At 42.6% G+C, this 15,839-nt stretch overlaps 1 protein-coding gene across 1 annotated transcript in view; it reads right to left on the bottom strand.

The window, feature by feature from the left end:
- The window catches only part of mink1 (misshapen-like kinase 1), an 87,197-nt gene that overhangs the window by 48,063 nt on the left and 23,295 nt on the right, over positions 1 to 15,839 (bottom strand). Inside the window, exons 2-8 of the mRNA XM_083648109.1 lie at positions 14,732 to 14,797; positions 10,451 to 10,633; positions 10,247 to 10,357; positions 10,065 to 10,155; positions 9,770 to 9,900; positions 7,787 to 7,841; positions 2,359 to 2,437 (exon numbers count right to left, since the gene is read on the bottom strand). Of these exons, the coding sequence (XP_083504235.1) occupies positions 2,359 to 2,437; positions 7,787 to 7,841; positions 9,770 to 9,900; positions 10,065 to 10,155; positions 10,247 to 10,357; positions 10,451 to 10,633; positions 14,732 to 14,797 (716 nt within the window). The remainder of the gene's footprint in view (positions 1 to 2,358; positions 2,438 to 7,786; positions 7,842 to 9,769; positions 9,901 to 10,064; positions 10,156 to 10,246; positions 10,358 to 10,450; positions 10,634 to 14,731; positions 14,798 to 15,839) is intronic.

Genomic DNA, 15,839 nt, shown 5'->3' with positions numbered 1-15,839 from the left:
CAAATAAAACTTTGAACGACTGTTATTTTACTGGCAGCATCGTGGGGCTTTGTACGTCTTATTAATCACGTTCATAATGTTTGTTACAATAGCCTTAGCTGAAATGCTAACGTTAAACAATATGTGGATGGAGAATTCTAACGACATTAGCGCCATGTTCCGGGATGTATAGTAAAATAAAAACACTGATTTGGGTGGTCTAACCTAGTTTGTTAGTGTATTATTGAAGTGCACTAATCAAGTACGGTCCATTTGGTAGTTAGTATTCGTTAAAAAATGTAAATAAAAATCTTTCCACTCGCGCCACCTCTATAGTAGGTGGCACCAGGGGCAGTGGTGGCCCAACGGTTAGAGAAGCGAGCTTGTGACCGGAAGGTCGTCGGTTCAATCCCCGGGACCGGCAGGATAAATTTGGGTGGGGAAAGTGAAAAGGCAGCGCTTGCCCTTCCCTCATTACCACCACTGAGGTGCCCATGAGCAAGGCCCTTAATCCCAACCGCTCCAGTGGAGCTGCTCAATGGCCAACAGATCAGACTGTGGTTGTACTGGTCAGCTTCCAGGTATGAATGTGTGTGTGAATGTGAACAGGGCGCTCCTGAAAAAGAGAGCATTGCTCTCAGTGAGACTCCCCCTGTATAAATAAAAAGGTAAAAAAAAATAGTGTTTCCTATTATTTGTATAGTACACAGTAGCCTAGTGGCACCACGTCTGACTGTGTGTGGAAGTGGTTTAGTTACAAAAGAGCATCGCAGAGGACGCCAGTCGAGTAGGCGGTCCAAGTGTAAATGGCCTAAATGTGAAAGGCTGAAATGTAAAGATGTAAAAATACAAGTAAGGGTTAATGCATGCCGAGGTGTCCATTATCAGAAATTAATGGACGACACGGAGTCGACACCTCGAAGTGTATTAACCCGCTTACAGTATACCATGGTCACTTGCCAAATAAACAAAACAAGACCATTCATTTATATTTTCATGCGTTTTGCAATCAAAATCTAGTTTTCATAACCTTGGATATGAGTTGAGAACCGGAGACAAAATAGTCCCTTCGGCTGCTCAAGATTTTCACAGGCTTAAATAGGCTCAGACGAGCGAAATGAAGGGGAAAATGGCCGCTTAGTGCCTGTAATCTGGCAGAATTTCTAGCCCATAAACTATAATAATAATAAATAACTTGGCCAATTGTATGTAACATACAAACTAAAGCAAACGGTAATGTCTAAGAATGCAAAGGCATGTAACTGGCTCGTTAAACTGACTCGCATTCCGGGAATAACGTTAACGTCCGCGGGTCTTCTCTGACATTCCAGGCCGGCAGGCGGCACATTTGGCTCATTTGACTCTGCTCGACACGGAAGCAGCTGGCTGCCTGGTCCTCCGCGGATCCCACTCGCGTAGCGTCACTACGATTTGAGGGCAGAACACGCCAGGATTGGCCAACGCCAAATCCAGTCCACAGAATTGTCAAATCAAATCATCGACACGCTATGGCCCGCCTCTCAACCCTCTGTCATCTCAGGGAAGATTTGTTTTCAGATGGTTTTCAGTCACGTCTCCGAGCCTCGCGCCACTTGGGTTCAGCTCGTCTTTAACGGTGGTATAGAGCTCTGTCAAGACCATGGTGCATTGATATGAACAGTGAACAGTGAACAGACCATTTGACTGGAACTACGTAGCTAGCTACATTAGGTGTACATTATCACAAAATAATGGACACCCTGCAGCCAATCAGAATCGAGTATTCACCCAGACCATGGTATAATACTTGTTATAGTACTAGATTTTTAAAAAAGGATGGGGGGGGGGGGGGGGGGGGGGGGCGGAGTGGAAAAGTTAGTCTGGAACCCCGACTTGTAATGAATGATGTCTTTGCATAAAGTGTGTGATCCACAGGGTGTGAAGGGTATTATAGTAGGTCATTGATACTGCCATTGCCATTGCCATTGCTGTCATTGATATTGATGTTGCTGCTGTAATGCCAGAATTTCCCCTCTGGGATAAATAAAGTACTCCATCTATCTATCTATCTATGTGTCTATCTATCCATCTATCTATACTAGCGGGAAGGGGCATAACAATAGGTGGGATAGGCAGGTGCAACATGTGTTTATCTTGCCGTTTGTACTAATGTAATGTAATGTAATGATATAGGCATTACTGAAGTGTTTCTTTTTGTGTAAATTTTTTATCATTACCATTTTATCTTTCTGTCACCATAGCATTTAGATTACTTGAAATTTGACATTGATTACAATCGTTATGTTTTATTATGGTTATCAAACAAAAACTCAGGGATTCTGTATTGCACCTATGAATAACGATGTTGAGTTGAAAAAAGTAATACGCTTAAGAACTCACCATTTTTTGGATTTGAGTTTAGGAGGGGGGTTCCTTGGAATGAGGAAAAGGGCTCTCATAGGGTGCATATCACACAGAGCTATAGAAAGAGAGGAGTGGGGGAGAGGTGTTAGGTGTCTTCATTATACCACAGCTCCCAACATGGGTAGGAGGATTTAAAGAAAACAATCATTTTAATGGCAGAGACAGAGTATCCATGTATTACGCATAATGGCTTGTAAATAATACTTGCCACCATCACACATACTGTATTCTTTGAATCCTCATGCATCGTTCTGGCTCCTGTTATCCAATCTTTTCTACTGTAGTGCCTCAGGCTTATTGTTGCATTGAGTGTAAGAGCAAGGACTGTGAGTCATTATGTTCCCAGCGTAGGTAGCTAGCTAAACCTGTCTGCTTAGCTTTACAGTTTCTACGGTAAAAGCCTTTTGTAAGGCAGTCTTTTGGATATATGCAATGTGACTGAGGCAGCAGCCAAAGGCAAGCAGTGAATTTAATTTCAGGGTCATATTATAATTGGAGGATCACAGTTACTGTACACCGATATCAGATAATCAGAATATGTGTCTACTTCATACGACTTGCTCAACTGGATTACAACCTGTTTTTAAATCTGTATAGCACAGTGCACGATTGCTTTACATGATGGAAAAATAAAACAAAGATTCATAGTTAAAGCATCATTTTTAATTCTGGTCATCACAAAATGATAAATCCCCATGTCACTCATGAACTCACTTAGGTTTGATCAAACACACAGAGAGTTAGCTAACACAGCTCCATCTCAGTCTCAAAATCACCAGGGTCGTTTGTTTAGAATTTGAAGGAAAACAATTTCACTGCTAGTCCAAAAGCGATTCCCACTAAGGTAAATATAAGAGGTAATGAGTTAAATATAGGCCTTTTGTACAATCATTTGGTTCCAAAACACCTGGATTATTATTTTGGGACATTTGACGGTAATTTTATGCGCTTTTTGTAATGCTAATCAAACAAACTGTAATCTGCACTGGGCGAAGTTTGAGATTGGCCTGCAGTAGCTAGCTTTTGATGGTTGTAAAATTTTAATTTTGGAGTGAACTGGTCCATCAAGCTCCGAGTGTCTATTCATAACCAACATTCAGACTTTATGGTCTCTACTCTCTTTATCAAAATTGCAATAAAACTATGAATGCTATACTAAAGTGAAATGCTGTATGACAAAGTGTTCGCCAGGCTAAACTAACAACAAAAAGTCTAACAAATGGAAAGGAACATTGCAAATTAATTAGCAGAAAAGACACTTATAATGAGACTGAAGTAAGTACACACTGCATAATTTATAACAGCACAACAACAACAGCTTGACAGTTAGCCTGCATTGTTTGTCATTCACAGCAGGATAATGGTTGGGAGCTCTGTTCTCTAAAATGTTTTGAAGCAGTATGTATAAAGGGAATATCTGGCGTTCAATGCATGAAAATTCTGAAAGTGGTAGAAATGTACTTTTTTTTTTTTACTTTACTGTCCAACACTTTTTTGTACTTCTACTTTAGAAGCAAGATTGCAACTTAAAGGAATACACCACTTTTTTGGAAGTTTAGCTCATTTGCCACATCCGCCCTGAGACTGGGAGGTCGTGAGTTCGATCCCCGGCCGAGTCATACCAAAGACTATAAAAATGGGACCCATTTGCCTCCCTGCTTGGCACTCAGCATCAAAGGGTTGGAATTGGGGGGTTAGATCACCATATGATTCCCGAGCGCGGTGCACGCTGCCGCTCACCGCTCCCCCAGGGGATGGGTCAAATGCGGAGAACAAATTTCACACATTGTGTGACAATCAGTGGGACTTTACCTTTACCTTTACCCCCCACATAACCAAGATACACCATGCCTTACCGGCACTGTCCACTCAGTTTACAGTGAGCTCGGAAAAGAGGTCGGCAGCCATGTTTGGAAAGTAGTGCTGGCTACCTCTTTTCCTTCCAAAAAGACCAATTATGTGCATTTTGGATTAATATTTCATCATGTGGTGAGTACCCGAAGCACAACATGTATTTTGGCACCGTGAGATGTGTGTTTGGCAGATTTTTAACAGCTGTACCATTAGCCTCCATTCTATGGCGATAATTACTAACTTCACGACTGTAGCTCACTGTAAACAGAGAGGACAGTGCCGGTAAGGCATGGTGTATCTTGGTTATGTGGGGAGGATGTGGCAAATGAGCTAAACTTCCAAAAAAGTGGTGTATCCCTTTAAGCTTGAATATTTTTAAGTCTTGATAATACTCTTGGCTGCTAAATTATTCAACAGAGCTTGATTGGTCCCCTAACTCTGTTAACTGTTACCAACAGAAGGCAGCGCTACTCAGCCAGAATAAAGAAATGTTGTTGTTTTTAACAACACGCAGCTCATAAACTGTACTACCTTGATTGTGAGGCAATTTTATGACTGATTTAGTGAGAGATGCAATAACATTAAGGGCATTGTCGGATTCAGCTGTCAACAGCCAACAAGTGATGGCTTGGAGTAGGCCCATACAGTACCGCAGGAATGAGTCCGGAAGTACTGTAGCACTTCGGTTCATAAGGAGAAAAGTGAGCAGCTTAGCAGGATAATCTTCACAAACGTGAATCACTTTTATCCTGCTGAACACAAATTACCACTCCCATAAACTTTTGTTAACCACAGACCTTGTTTCATGCATTTAACCTAAATACCCATTCTAAAATCCCATCTTTTCCCCCTAAGAACCAATATGGTGGCGATTTCTGGTTAAGCCTACAAAAATCCGTCATCTCTGCAGTACCCCAGCAATAGGCAGGGGCAAACGATCATGGTCCACCCAACACGGTCGGACCACGATTTGATTTGATACATTTATGGGGGAGAAACGCAGCGTAATCCTTAAGTTACGTCCTATACTTACTGTGGTCACTTAAATTGTCAAACCAATTAAAGTTGTGCTCCCTTTTTAACATCGACTATCCTCACTACATGGATTGACAAGCGCCTAAGCTGCTACTGTAGGTGAGATTTTCCTCACTCTCAGTCAGGTTTGACCCCACATTTATGCAACTTCTCCAGCAGACAGATCTTCCAGCTAAAGGCCCAATTATACTATTCTAGTCTCTCCCCAGACTCAAATATTACGTTGAATCACTGCGCTCCGCATGCTACATAAATGAGTCTGTGCCACTTCACAGCCACTTCTGGGGTTTGAGGGCGGGTCTAGGGGGGTTGAAACTGAATGAGTGACAGGTCGTAGCACCAATGAGAGAGCGGTTCGAAAAATGGGCTGGGCCTGCCCTGTCTTCTGATCGCAAAGTCGTTTTTGGGGAAGACTGAATCCACCAATCGCAAAGTCTGATTGGGGAAGACTGAATCCACCACTGGCCAATCACTGGCCAAGTAAACGGTTCGCTTCCTAACCCAGCTGACTGAGGGAAAGTGTCCCAGACCCAGAGAGAGATCTGCAGCATGCAGTAACGTAGTGTATCAGCGTAAGAAGTCTCATGGGTCTGGCATTGAGACTACACTCTACATTAAAGACAGAGATGGCCAGAGCCTTCTGTCCGTACTCTGCGTTCATTTCGTGCGTATTTCTGTCCGTCCTCTGAAAGCTTACGGATACGCATGAAATGCAGCAGAACCACAAACACACTCAAACATTTGACTCACTACTGCCCACTGGTGGATATATTGCTTAACATGATACCAACATGAAAGACTCATGAAAGTATGTGGGCAGTGACGATTACAGCGTTTGAAATGGACACATTTATTTTCGTATGAAAATCGAGTATAAATTAGCCTTAAGGGGACATTCAGACCAAAAGCATTCTCTATGTAAGGAAGGACGCGCTAAACGTGCTCCTCTTTTAATGAACGCGCCTGGCGTTTAGCGCTGGTGGCGTCTGTTGTTTTTGGAGGAGCGCTGTGGGCGTTTTAAAGCTGAAAAAAGTTGAACATTAGAGGAAAAGCGCCCTGCTCATCTTTTCCACTCCTCCTACCTTCTCTCCTCCCGAGGGATTTTCAACCTCCGCTCCTGCCAGAATTGGCAATAATCTGGCTTTCGTGTTGACAGTGAACAACATCAAACAGACAAAACTAGCTGGCTACCGTCCTTGTGGTCGTTGTGTTCTGATCTGTACTGCACGCGACTACAGGGGGAAACAAATGGAGCACAAAAAAAAACGCTCCGTGCGCTGTGTTTTTTGCACAATGGAAGCGCTCTCAACATGATTTTCATAGCGTTCTGACTGAAAAAAATGCTTTTGGTGTGAATGTCCCCTAAGGCTACATCTTCATTACCGCGTTTGCAAGAACGCCGCAGTTAAAGCCTTCCCAGTACTACACTAGAGCAGGCTCCATTCATAATAGCTCCTGCGAGACGCATGCTACATGACGTGTCAAGTTGAAACAATCTATATAGCATGGGCTCTGAGTCTACAAGAGATCATTTGCTGTTGTGTTCATAGCAATGTATGATGCAACAACAAAATAAACTAGAACAACCGCACCGCGGATTTATGCCTCCGCCATTAGTTCATTCTTGAGTCCAAATCGCCATTTGAGGCAAATTGGAAAAAATTCCATCAAGGCACTCCTGAAATGTTGCGTTACAGAGCTTGGAAATTGGGTGTGTGAGAACTGTGACCTTTAACCATCAAAATCTAATCAGTTCATCCTTGAGTCCAAGTCGATGTTTGAGGCAAATTTGATGAAACTCCGTCAAGGCATTCCTGAGATATCGTGTTAGCAAGCTTGAAAATGGCATTTGAGAGGTCACAGTGACCTTGACCTTTGACCACCAAAATCTAATCAGTTCATGCTTGAGTCCAAGTCGATGTTTGAGGCAAATTTGATTAAATTCCATCAAGGCATTCCTGAGATATTGCAATAACAAGCTTGAAAATGGCGTTGGAGAGGTCACAGTGACCTTGACCTTTGACCACCAAAATCTAATCAGTTCATCCTTGAGTCCAAGTCGATGTGTGAGGCAAATTAGATGAAATTCTGTCAAGGCATTCCTGAGATATCGCGTTAACAAGCTTGAAAATTGCGTTCGAGAGGTCACAGTGACCTTGACCTTTGACCACCAAAATCTAATCAGATCATCCTTGAGTCTAAGTCGATGTTTGAGGCAAATTTGATGAAATTCCGTCAAGGCGTTCCTCAGATATCGCGTTACAAGCTTGAAAATGGCGTTCGAGAGGTCACAGTGACCTTGACCTTTGACCACCAAAATCTAATCAGATCATCCTTGAGTCCAAGTCGATGTTTGAGGCAAATTTGATGAAATTCCGTCAAGTGGTTCCTCAGATATCGCGTTAGGAACATCGGACGGACGGACGGACGGACAACCCGGATCCATAATGCCTCCGGCCTGGCTATCGCCGGCGGAGGCATAAAAAGGTGTGTGTGAGTGAGTGTTTGCACTTACGTGGAGCTCCCTCGGCCATCTCAATGGCTGTGATCCCCAAGGACCAGATATCGCTCTGCAGAGTTACACAAGAGACTAGATTAATCAGAGTCTAGTCTCACACACACAAACACAGTGCAGATGTTACCCTGTAGTAGTAAGGTTATCAAAAGTATCGATAGTATATCAATAAGTATCAATACAAAAAAACAATAACTGAAACTAGGGATGCACGATATGGATTTTTTCAACCGATACGATAACTGATAAATATCTGCTTCTCCTGGCCGATAACCGATACGATAACCGATAATTATTATAATAAAAATATATATATAATTTTTTTTTTTTTTTTTTTACCTGTATTTTATGCACACCTGGGGTTAAAAAAAAGGCAGATGTAGTGAGCATATAGCTCTGACCTAACCAAATATAACTGACATCACTGTGAACGCAAAACAAAGAAAACTTCTGATATAATGTGGTTGTTTTAATAAAGTGTATCACTCAATTATAGTCAATACAAAAATAAAGGCTTGTATAGAACGGAAAGCCAATGACTGCTTAGTCTGCAGATAAAACACAATGACAAAAGGCATAGTAATTTAGACTCTTATTGTCATGTTACTGATCTGTTCAAATTTTGCATTGATTCCAGTTCTCAGTGAATTGTAGCCTGGGCCCAATGAATGGGGCAGGCACTATAAACCATCTGTGTCGTTTCACTTTTTAGTGAAAAATTCTGCCACTAGATTAAAGAAAAGACACTATGTTATGTTGACTGATGCTTTTTATGTAGCCTAATGTCCGCGACTGCGCCTTTGTTTTCCTTATTATTGGCTCTGTTAGATGGCTCTGTCCAGCAGCTGCAGTAGCTAGCTCAACTCCAAAGTCCCTTTGGCTTATAGTGGGACACCCAGCTAGCTTAACGTTAGCGAGTTGTTTTTTGGAGTTAAATACACAATCCCTGGATGTTTCATTTCGGGTAAAGGGGTTTCCATTAGTTTCTATAAGTGTACGCCAGCTCTGTGAGTATAAAGTGCTTTTGCGGGGCTGTTTGATCACAAGCCACAGACTGTAAATGGCACAAGCAGTTTGTCTGCCAAGCGGACGAGCCTGACGTGTAGGCCGCGCTACGAGCTAATGCTAACGGTAACACTCGCTAACAAAAACAAGAAACATATCCACTGCATCATTGCCAGCTTTGGTTTAACGTAATGCCAGCTTAGAGGTTTCCCCTCCTCTGTGTGGAACCTGTGTGGGACATGGATTCCAAATTACAATAGTGTTGTGATCTGAAACTGTGAAAAACAGCAACATACTGCCAGCAGCCATGTTTGGCAAGGCAGAGCTGCCGTCGCAGCTGTGATGTCACGAGCGTGCGACAATAGGTCCGCTTCCAAGGCAAAAATAAAGCATGATTATCGGCTGATAATTTATCGGAAAAATGCCATTATCGGAATAATAAATAATAATGTAAAATGGCCATATCGGCCGATAATTTATCGGTCCGATAATTATCGTGCATCCCTAACTGAAACAATACTCTCTTAATGAAAAATCTAACATACTACTGATTTTTCCCTCGCTATCATTGGTGGGATCTGTTACTTCAACAAGCTAAAAGTGTTATGATAGGCTGATGACTAGAGCAGCGGCAATCTGCTGTTTAAGTGCAAAGTTTTTAATGAGTTTTATCGGTCCTAGATTATGGAGAAGCGTGTGTCTGTCCGTCCATCTGTCTCCATTTATTTTTATGCCTCTTGATGTGTTGCTTTCCACCAGTGGTATCGAAAATTTTATCAAGTATCGTCATTTTCCTGGCTAGCGGTATCGAAGTTAGAAATTCTAGTATTGTATGTCCACTGCGTATGATGTAATGTATTTATGTTGACAACCAAGACGAATTGTGTACATGGTGATGATGTGATGTGTATTATGTTGTATTATGTTTAAAGAAAAAATAATAATCTGAGGGGGGATCTAGTATTGCGACATCCCTACCCTGTAGTCGTAGGTGGAGTCAGGATTCTCGTCACAGGCGATGACCTCTGGTGCCATCCAGTAGGGTGTGCCGATGAAGGTGTTCCTTCGCCCTACGGTCCTGTCCAACTGAGCGCTCACCCCAAAATCCACTGAGTGCAGACAAAGGAAGAAGAGAAGGCAGGGAGGTGTAAGTCAGCGTTGGTATACTTTTGGAAAACAATGGCTAAATACATTTCTTTTTTTTGACCATTCCCAATGAATTCTTGTCAATTCTAACGACAATGCATTAAAAGAACAAATCTCATCAACGAACCAAGTTTGACCTCTGCGTTCTCCGTTAGCAGCACATTCTGGCCCTTGATGTCTCTGTGGATGACCTTATGGGTGTGGAGGTGGGAGAGGCCCTGGATACACACAAGGTCAAAGTCAAAATTGGTCACTCAGGACACCGTACTTCTGCTGCACATAATGGTCTGGTCTGGTGTGATTTCTCACCCTGAGGATCTCTCTGCAGATGTATGCGATCCAGTCCTCCTTCAGAGAGCTGCCCTTGGTGTTCTTCACCAGGTCCGTCACTGAGCCCGCCCCACAGAACTCCATCACCAGCTACATGCACACAAACACATACTTGGTGAGCACAATCAATGAGGCGTACTGCTGTAACATCATCAAAGCAGGGACAAGGTTGCTTAGACAGACCCAGAGTTGGTCATCGTGTCCCGGGGGACTCTTCTTGACAAAGGCACCGTAGTACGTGGCTATGTTGCGGTGGTGGCTGTATTTTTTCAGCATGTTGATCTCAGCTTTGATCTCTTCTTCTTCCTCCTCTGTAACATCCATCACCTTGATGGCAGCCAGCTGGCCAGTCTTCACGTGACGGCCCTGATTGAAGGGGAACAGATTTGATCACCTTAACTGTGGCCAGGCATGTCTAAAATTAACTTGGAGTTCATAGCATCAAAAACTACAATTTCACCCTTTACTGTAGGTGTGGCAACTTGTTTCATCAGAGTTTTGTTGCTCCTATTTTACAGCGTCTACTGGAGTATCTTATCTTGCCTTCACAGTAATTCTGAATTTTTCTGACTGCTAGCCAAAACATGGATTGACACAGCACTGAGCACATTCTGCTATAATCTCAAAGGAATGAATGCACAGATTATTTGATAAGGGTTAGGGTTAGGGTTAGGGTTAGGTGGGTTAGGCACTCAGGTGCCCTCAATTTACAAACTCCAACCTGCTCAATATTACAACAAGATCCACTGATCATTCCAGGTCTGTACTTCAGCTCTTTAAAATTTGGACAAAGTTGTCATCTTCCAAAGAAAAAAACACTTCAGACCAGAGGTTCGATGTTACTCGACCAATCACGACACTCGGAAACATAACAGAGGCAGGTGATGGGATACCCACCTTATTTTGACCAGATATCCCACCACCTTATTTTGACCATATATAGCCTGCCTTATTTTTTGACCAACTTTAAGACTTGCGGAAGTACAGACGCAGACGGACTCGGGACCATTTGAAAATTGTGGGAGCCAAGCCAACGTGTCTTTTTGGGAGACTAAGGTCTTATAGAGCAATCACATTTAATGTGTTGAATGCATTAGTCTCCAATGGAAGTCCATTAATTTGCAATGAGACGAAATCTGGTACCACAGCATCATTCTTTTGTGGACAAATTGCTATGGTGTCACATGTGTTTGTTTTCTTCTACATATGCATTGATAATACATGCACAAACTAAAACAGATGTTAGTTTGACCTTGGGTTGCTTTTTGTGAGGAAAATAATTAAGTGAACCAGATTTACAATGAATATTTATGTTGCAATACTTTATTCAATAACTACATCTCATCAGTCACATACTCGCGTGGAATTCATCACAGTTTAAAGAAGCACAAATTAATCACATCAGTGATCGCCAAGTGTAAGCTTAAAGTTAGCCTGCCTCGTATACAGACTATGAGGGTCCACTGCGCCACATCCTGTCTTACGACGACGTCGAGACTGCGACCAAAAGTGGCATAGGTACAAGTGCAAGATGATCCACTGATGTGGATCTGTATGGAGGGGTACGCGGGGGCTCCCAGCTCACTCACTCACTCACACACAGTCTGTCTCTCTCTGACGGCCCCGGAGAGAAGTAACGTTAAACATTTTAAAGTGTGGTTATACACTTCAGTAGAATCGATGTGGACGACGCATGTTTCTTGAAAGACGAGGAGCGATCTGTAAACACTGAGCGAACGTGCAAATAATTTGAACGTTAAGTGAAAAGTTAAAAGTGCACGGGGAGAAATGCATTTTCCGACTGCCTCGTTTATCAGGTAACGTGTATGCTCAGCCTACAGCCTACATACAGGGGTTAACTCAATTATATGAACATAGGTTAACGTTTCACTATGGGTGTGTTCATAAATTCATTCTGAAATGATCAGAGCACAACTGAGCTGTCGTTCCGAAATTCAGTTTCAGAGCAGGGGGTGGATATTGATTTGGGGGCTGCAGGCAAAGTCTGTCTTCCATTATTTTCCTCACAGTTTTTCTTAATGAATGCTGATATTGGCAGTGGTAGGTGCTTTTAATTGCTAAATAATGCTAGTTTAATGAATAATAATGCATCATATTATTTGTTATACTTTGGGAGTAATATTGATGAATCAATCAATCAAGCTTTATTGACGGACTCAGGTCCATAGAAAATACATAAAAAGAGACAAGACAAATGTACAATTACACTGATACATACAGGCTCTTCAGCCAGTGCTCCCTAACCCTGGGTTCACACCAGGAGCTATTCAGAAGCCGCGCTTAACAGAAGCTGAGTGCCACGCTAAACCGGTTACACCAGAAGCACTCTTTTCCTCAGAGCCTTGCTCAGCTCGCCCTCCCCCCGCTCAAACCTTGCATTGACTTCATGCTTGGCAGCTCGGGTGCAGCGTGCTGCATGCTTGAAAAATAGAACAGAAGCTGAAAGTATCGCTGCAGTGGGGTTTCAGCGTGGTGTAGCGTGCGGCTGGTGTGAACAGTCTCGCCTGTTAACAAGGATGCCGAAATGAAACTGCCATAGCGCTGCGTAGCTTCAGCATGGCCTCAGCATGGCATTGGTGCATGGTGTGAATGACGGCTAAGCCTGGATGTGTATCGGGAACAGCTCATCATAGGGTTAGACAACGCCACTATGATGCTACACTACCCATTTAAATAAAGTAATTTCTGTTGGGAATTTGTTAAGTTTATTCATTTTTAATCAAGTGCTGTTATCTTTGACACAAAGTACTTGATTTATTTCTATGGATACTAGGGTTGGCACAATGGACGATGGGGCCGACCCCCCATCGACCTCTGAGCCTTCTACATCGGATCATCGTAATTAATTATCTGTTCGAATGAAAATTTTGCCGTTTTAATAATAAAAAATACCAAATCCACTTACCGTGACGCATGGGGGACGCGCCAGTGGCATTAAACGAGCGCACCCAGTTCAGACTCAGATAAGCCTCCCCTCCCCCTCCTCTGCTCTAGTGCTTCTCTGAACTGGGTGCGCTTGTTTAATGTCGCCGGGGCATCCCCCGCACGTGAGAATTCAGTTGTTTTGTTGTGAAAACTTTTAAGACAAAGATAAACTTCACGTTCTTTCCTGCTTTCAACCCAAAGTGAGTACAAGTCTTCAACTGTGAATTTAAATCACCTGTTTCCATAGTGAAAGTTGAAGTCGCTCCATTACATACGATACAGCACTACCAGCTAGGGATGGGCATTTCTAGCAAAAACACTATTCGAAATTCGCTGGCCAAATTCGAATTTAATTCGAAATTCGAAAATAAAAATAAAAATGTAAAAAAAATTAAAAATGTAATTTTTTTTTTTTTTTGTGAGTGAAATGTTGCATTGTCTCCCCTGATTCTAAGTCTACGGCTTTATTAATTAATATAAAAAGCTTCTGCTGTGGATTTTTAGCTCAAACAAGCATTGCACCACTGAAGTAAAGAACATGTTACATGACATTGACATTTTCGAAAATAAAAAACAGTTTTGACAATCATGAGTGGTTCATTAAATATTTAGTAGGCTCAGGTCTGAGTGCCAAAGGGGTGCCAAAGTCACCCCCTCTCCCTCTTCATGGGATTTCATCCGCCATTCATTTTTCCATAAACCTTGCTTAAAATGCTTATAAAAATTGTTTTACTTGCTCAAACCAAGCGATTTGACTATACTTAGAATCAGGGGAGACAATGCAACATTTCCCTAAAAAAAAAAAAAAAGTTTTTTTTTTTTTTTTTTTTTCGAATTTCGAATTTCAATAATAAAAGTCGACCTTGATAATAACAACGATTATTCGAAAATTCGAAATTCGATGCCCATCCCTACTACCAGCAAGTGCAGCAATAATGAACGGCGCAAAACAAATAACGTTAACGTTACAGATCCTGACCAACAATGTGTGTGTTGAATTTAACTAGCTGGCAGAAAACTGACAGAATTACTGGCGGATATAACGTTAGATTCGCGTGGGCTTTTGAACCTAATGAGAGAGAGTTGAGGAGACTAGAGAGAGTTGAGAGAGAAATACAGCAGCAGCAGCAGCAGCTACTGCTAGCTGTTACAGCATTAGCTGCCGCTGCTGCTACTGCTTGAGTCCTGCTGTTAACGTGCATTGCAGCGGCGGATGGCATCAATGACGATGCCATCGTCAATCACAATGTTTGTCTGTGAAACAAACACGATGGGTATTTGGTTGACACATCGCACAACCCTAATGGATACAGGCTAGTCAATTGTTTGACAAATGCGGCATTTAAAATACATTCTCCAGCCATCCAGGTAATGGGATCCTTTATTAGTCTATTGACAATATAAGACAATACAAGAATACCCCCCAACACAAAAACAAAGAAAGAAAACAAGTCATGTGCTGTGCGACCAACTGAAAGTTGGTAGCACTGGAAAAGTTAGTCGTGAGCCCTGTCTTACCTTATACACCTGTCCATAGGTTCCATTGCCAACAACCTCGACCAGCTCAAAGATTCCTGCTGGATCCTGAGGAAGACATGGGAAGACAGGAGAGAGTGAAAGCTATAATTAATAATAATTGATTGGATTTATATAGCGCCTTTCTAGATACTCAAAGCACTTCACATATCAAGGGAGGGAGGGGAGGGAACTCAGCTCATCCACCACTGATGTGTAGCACCCACCTGGGTGATGCACGGCAGCCAGTTTGTGCCAGAACGCTCACCACATATCAGCTATCACGGTGGAGAGTTGAGGACTGAATGTGCCAATTAAGTAACGAGGGATGATTAGGTGGCCATGATTGAAGGAAGGCCTGTTTGGGAATTTAGCCAGGGCACCGGGGTTACACCCCTACTCTTGGGAAGAGTGCCGATGGGGTCTTTAATGACCACAGAGTCAGGACCTCGGTTTAACGTCTCACCCGAAGGACGGTGCTCACTCACAGGACAGAGTCCCTGTCTCTGCCCTAAGGCATTGTGGAGATTATTCATCAGATCAGATTATTCATCAGACCATTTGGACCAGAGGGGAAGAGCACCTCCTACTGGTCCTCCAACACCACCAACACATACCAAGTATATGCACTACATTCTCTCCTTGGGCTAACTTCTAGTCATTGAAATCCTAGTGAAATCACACAATTGACTCATTTTGCTGGGGACTCCCATGCGACCCCTCGTCAAGCTGACGTTCGAGTATATAGGACCAGCTGCCGCCTTGCCAGCGGCAGCATCGCGGAAGTATATTTCCAGCATAAATTAGAACAATTGTGAAAGTAGTCCAATAAATACAATCTAAATGTCATGTTGAAATGTAAAATAAAAACATTTGCCAATGACCCCATTTAGCGCAAAATTATACCAGATATGCATACTTTTGCAATTAAGTTCACGTTTATTTGAATTTTACACCTTGAAGTGATAATAAGGAAAAGATTTCAGTTTTCTTGTCTCTGACAACATCTATGGCCATGAGCAGTAATTGCAAATGAGATCCACACAGTGGTAGGGATGGGTACCGAGACCCGGTACCAAACGGGACCCGGGGCTGGATTTCGAGATACCGC

The sequence above is a fragment of the Poromitra crassiceps genome (genome assembly GCF_964638095.1).
Source record: "Poromitra crassiceps genome assembly, chromosome: 1".
NCBI lineage: Eukaryota > Metazoa > Chordata > Actinopteri > Beryciformes > Melamphaidae > Poromitra > Poromitra crassiceps.
Note: the sequence above shows the minus strand (reverse complement) of the source record. Positions and strands in the feature narration are given on the sequence as shown.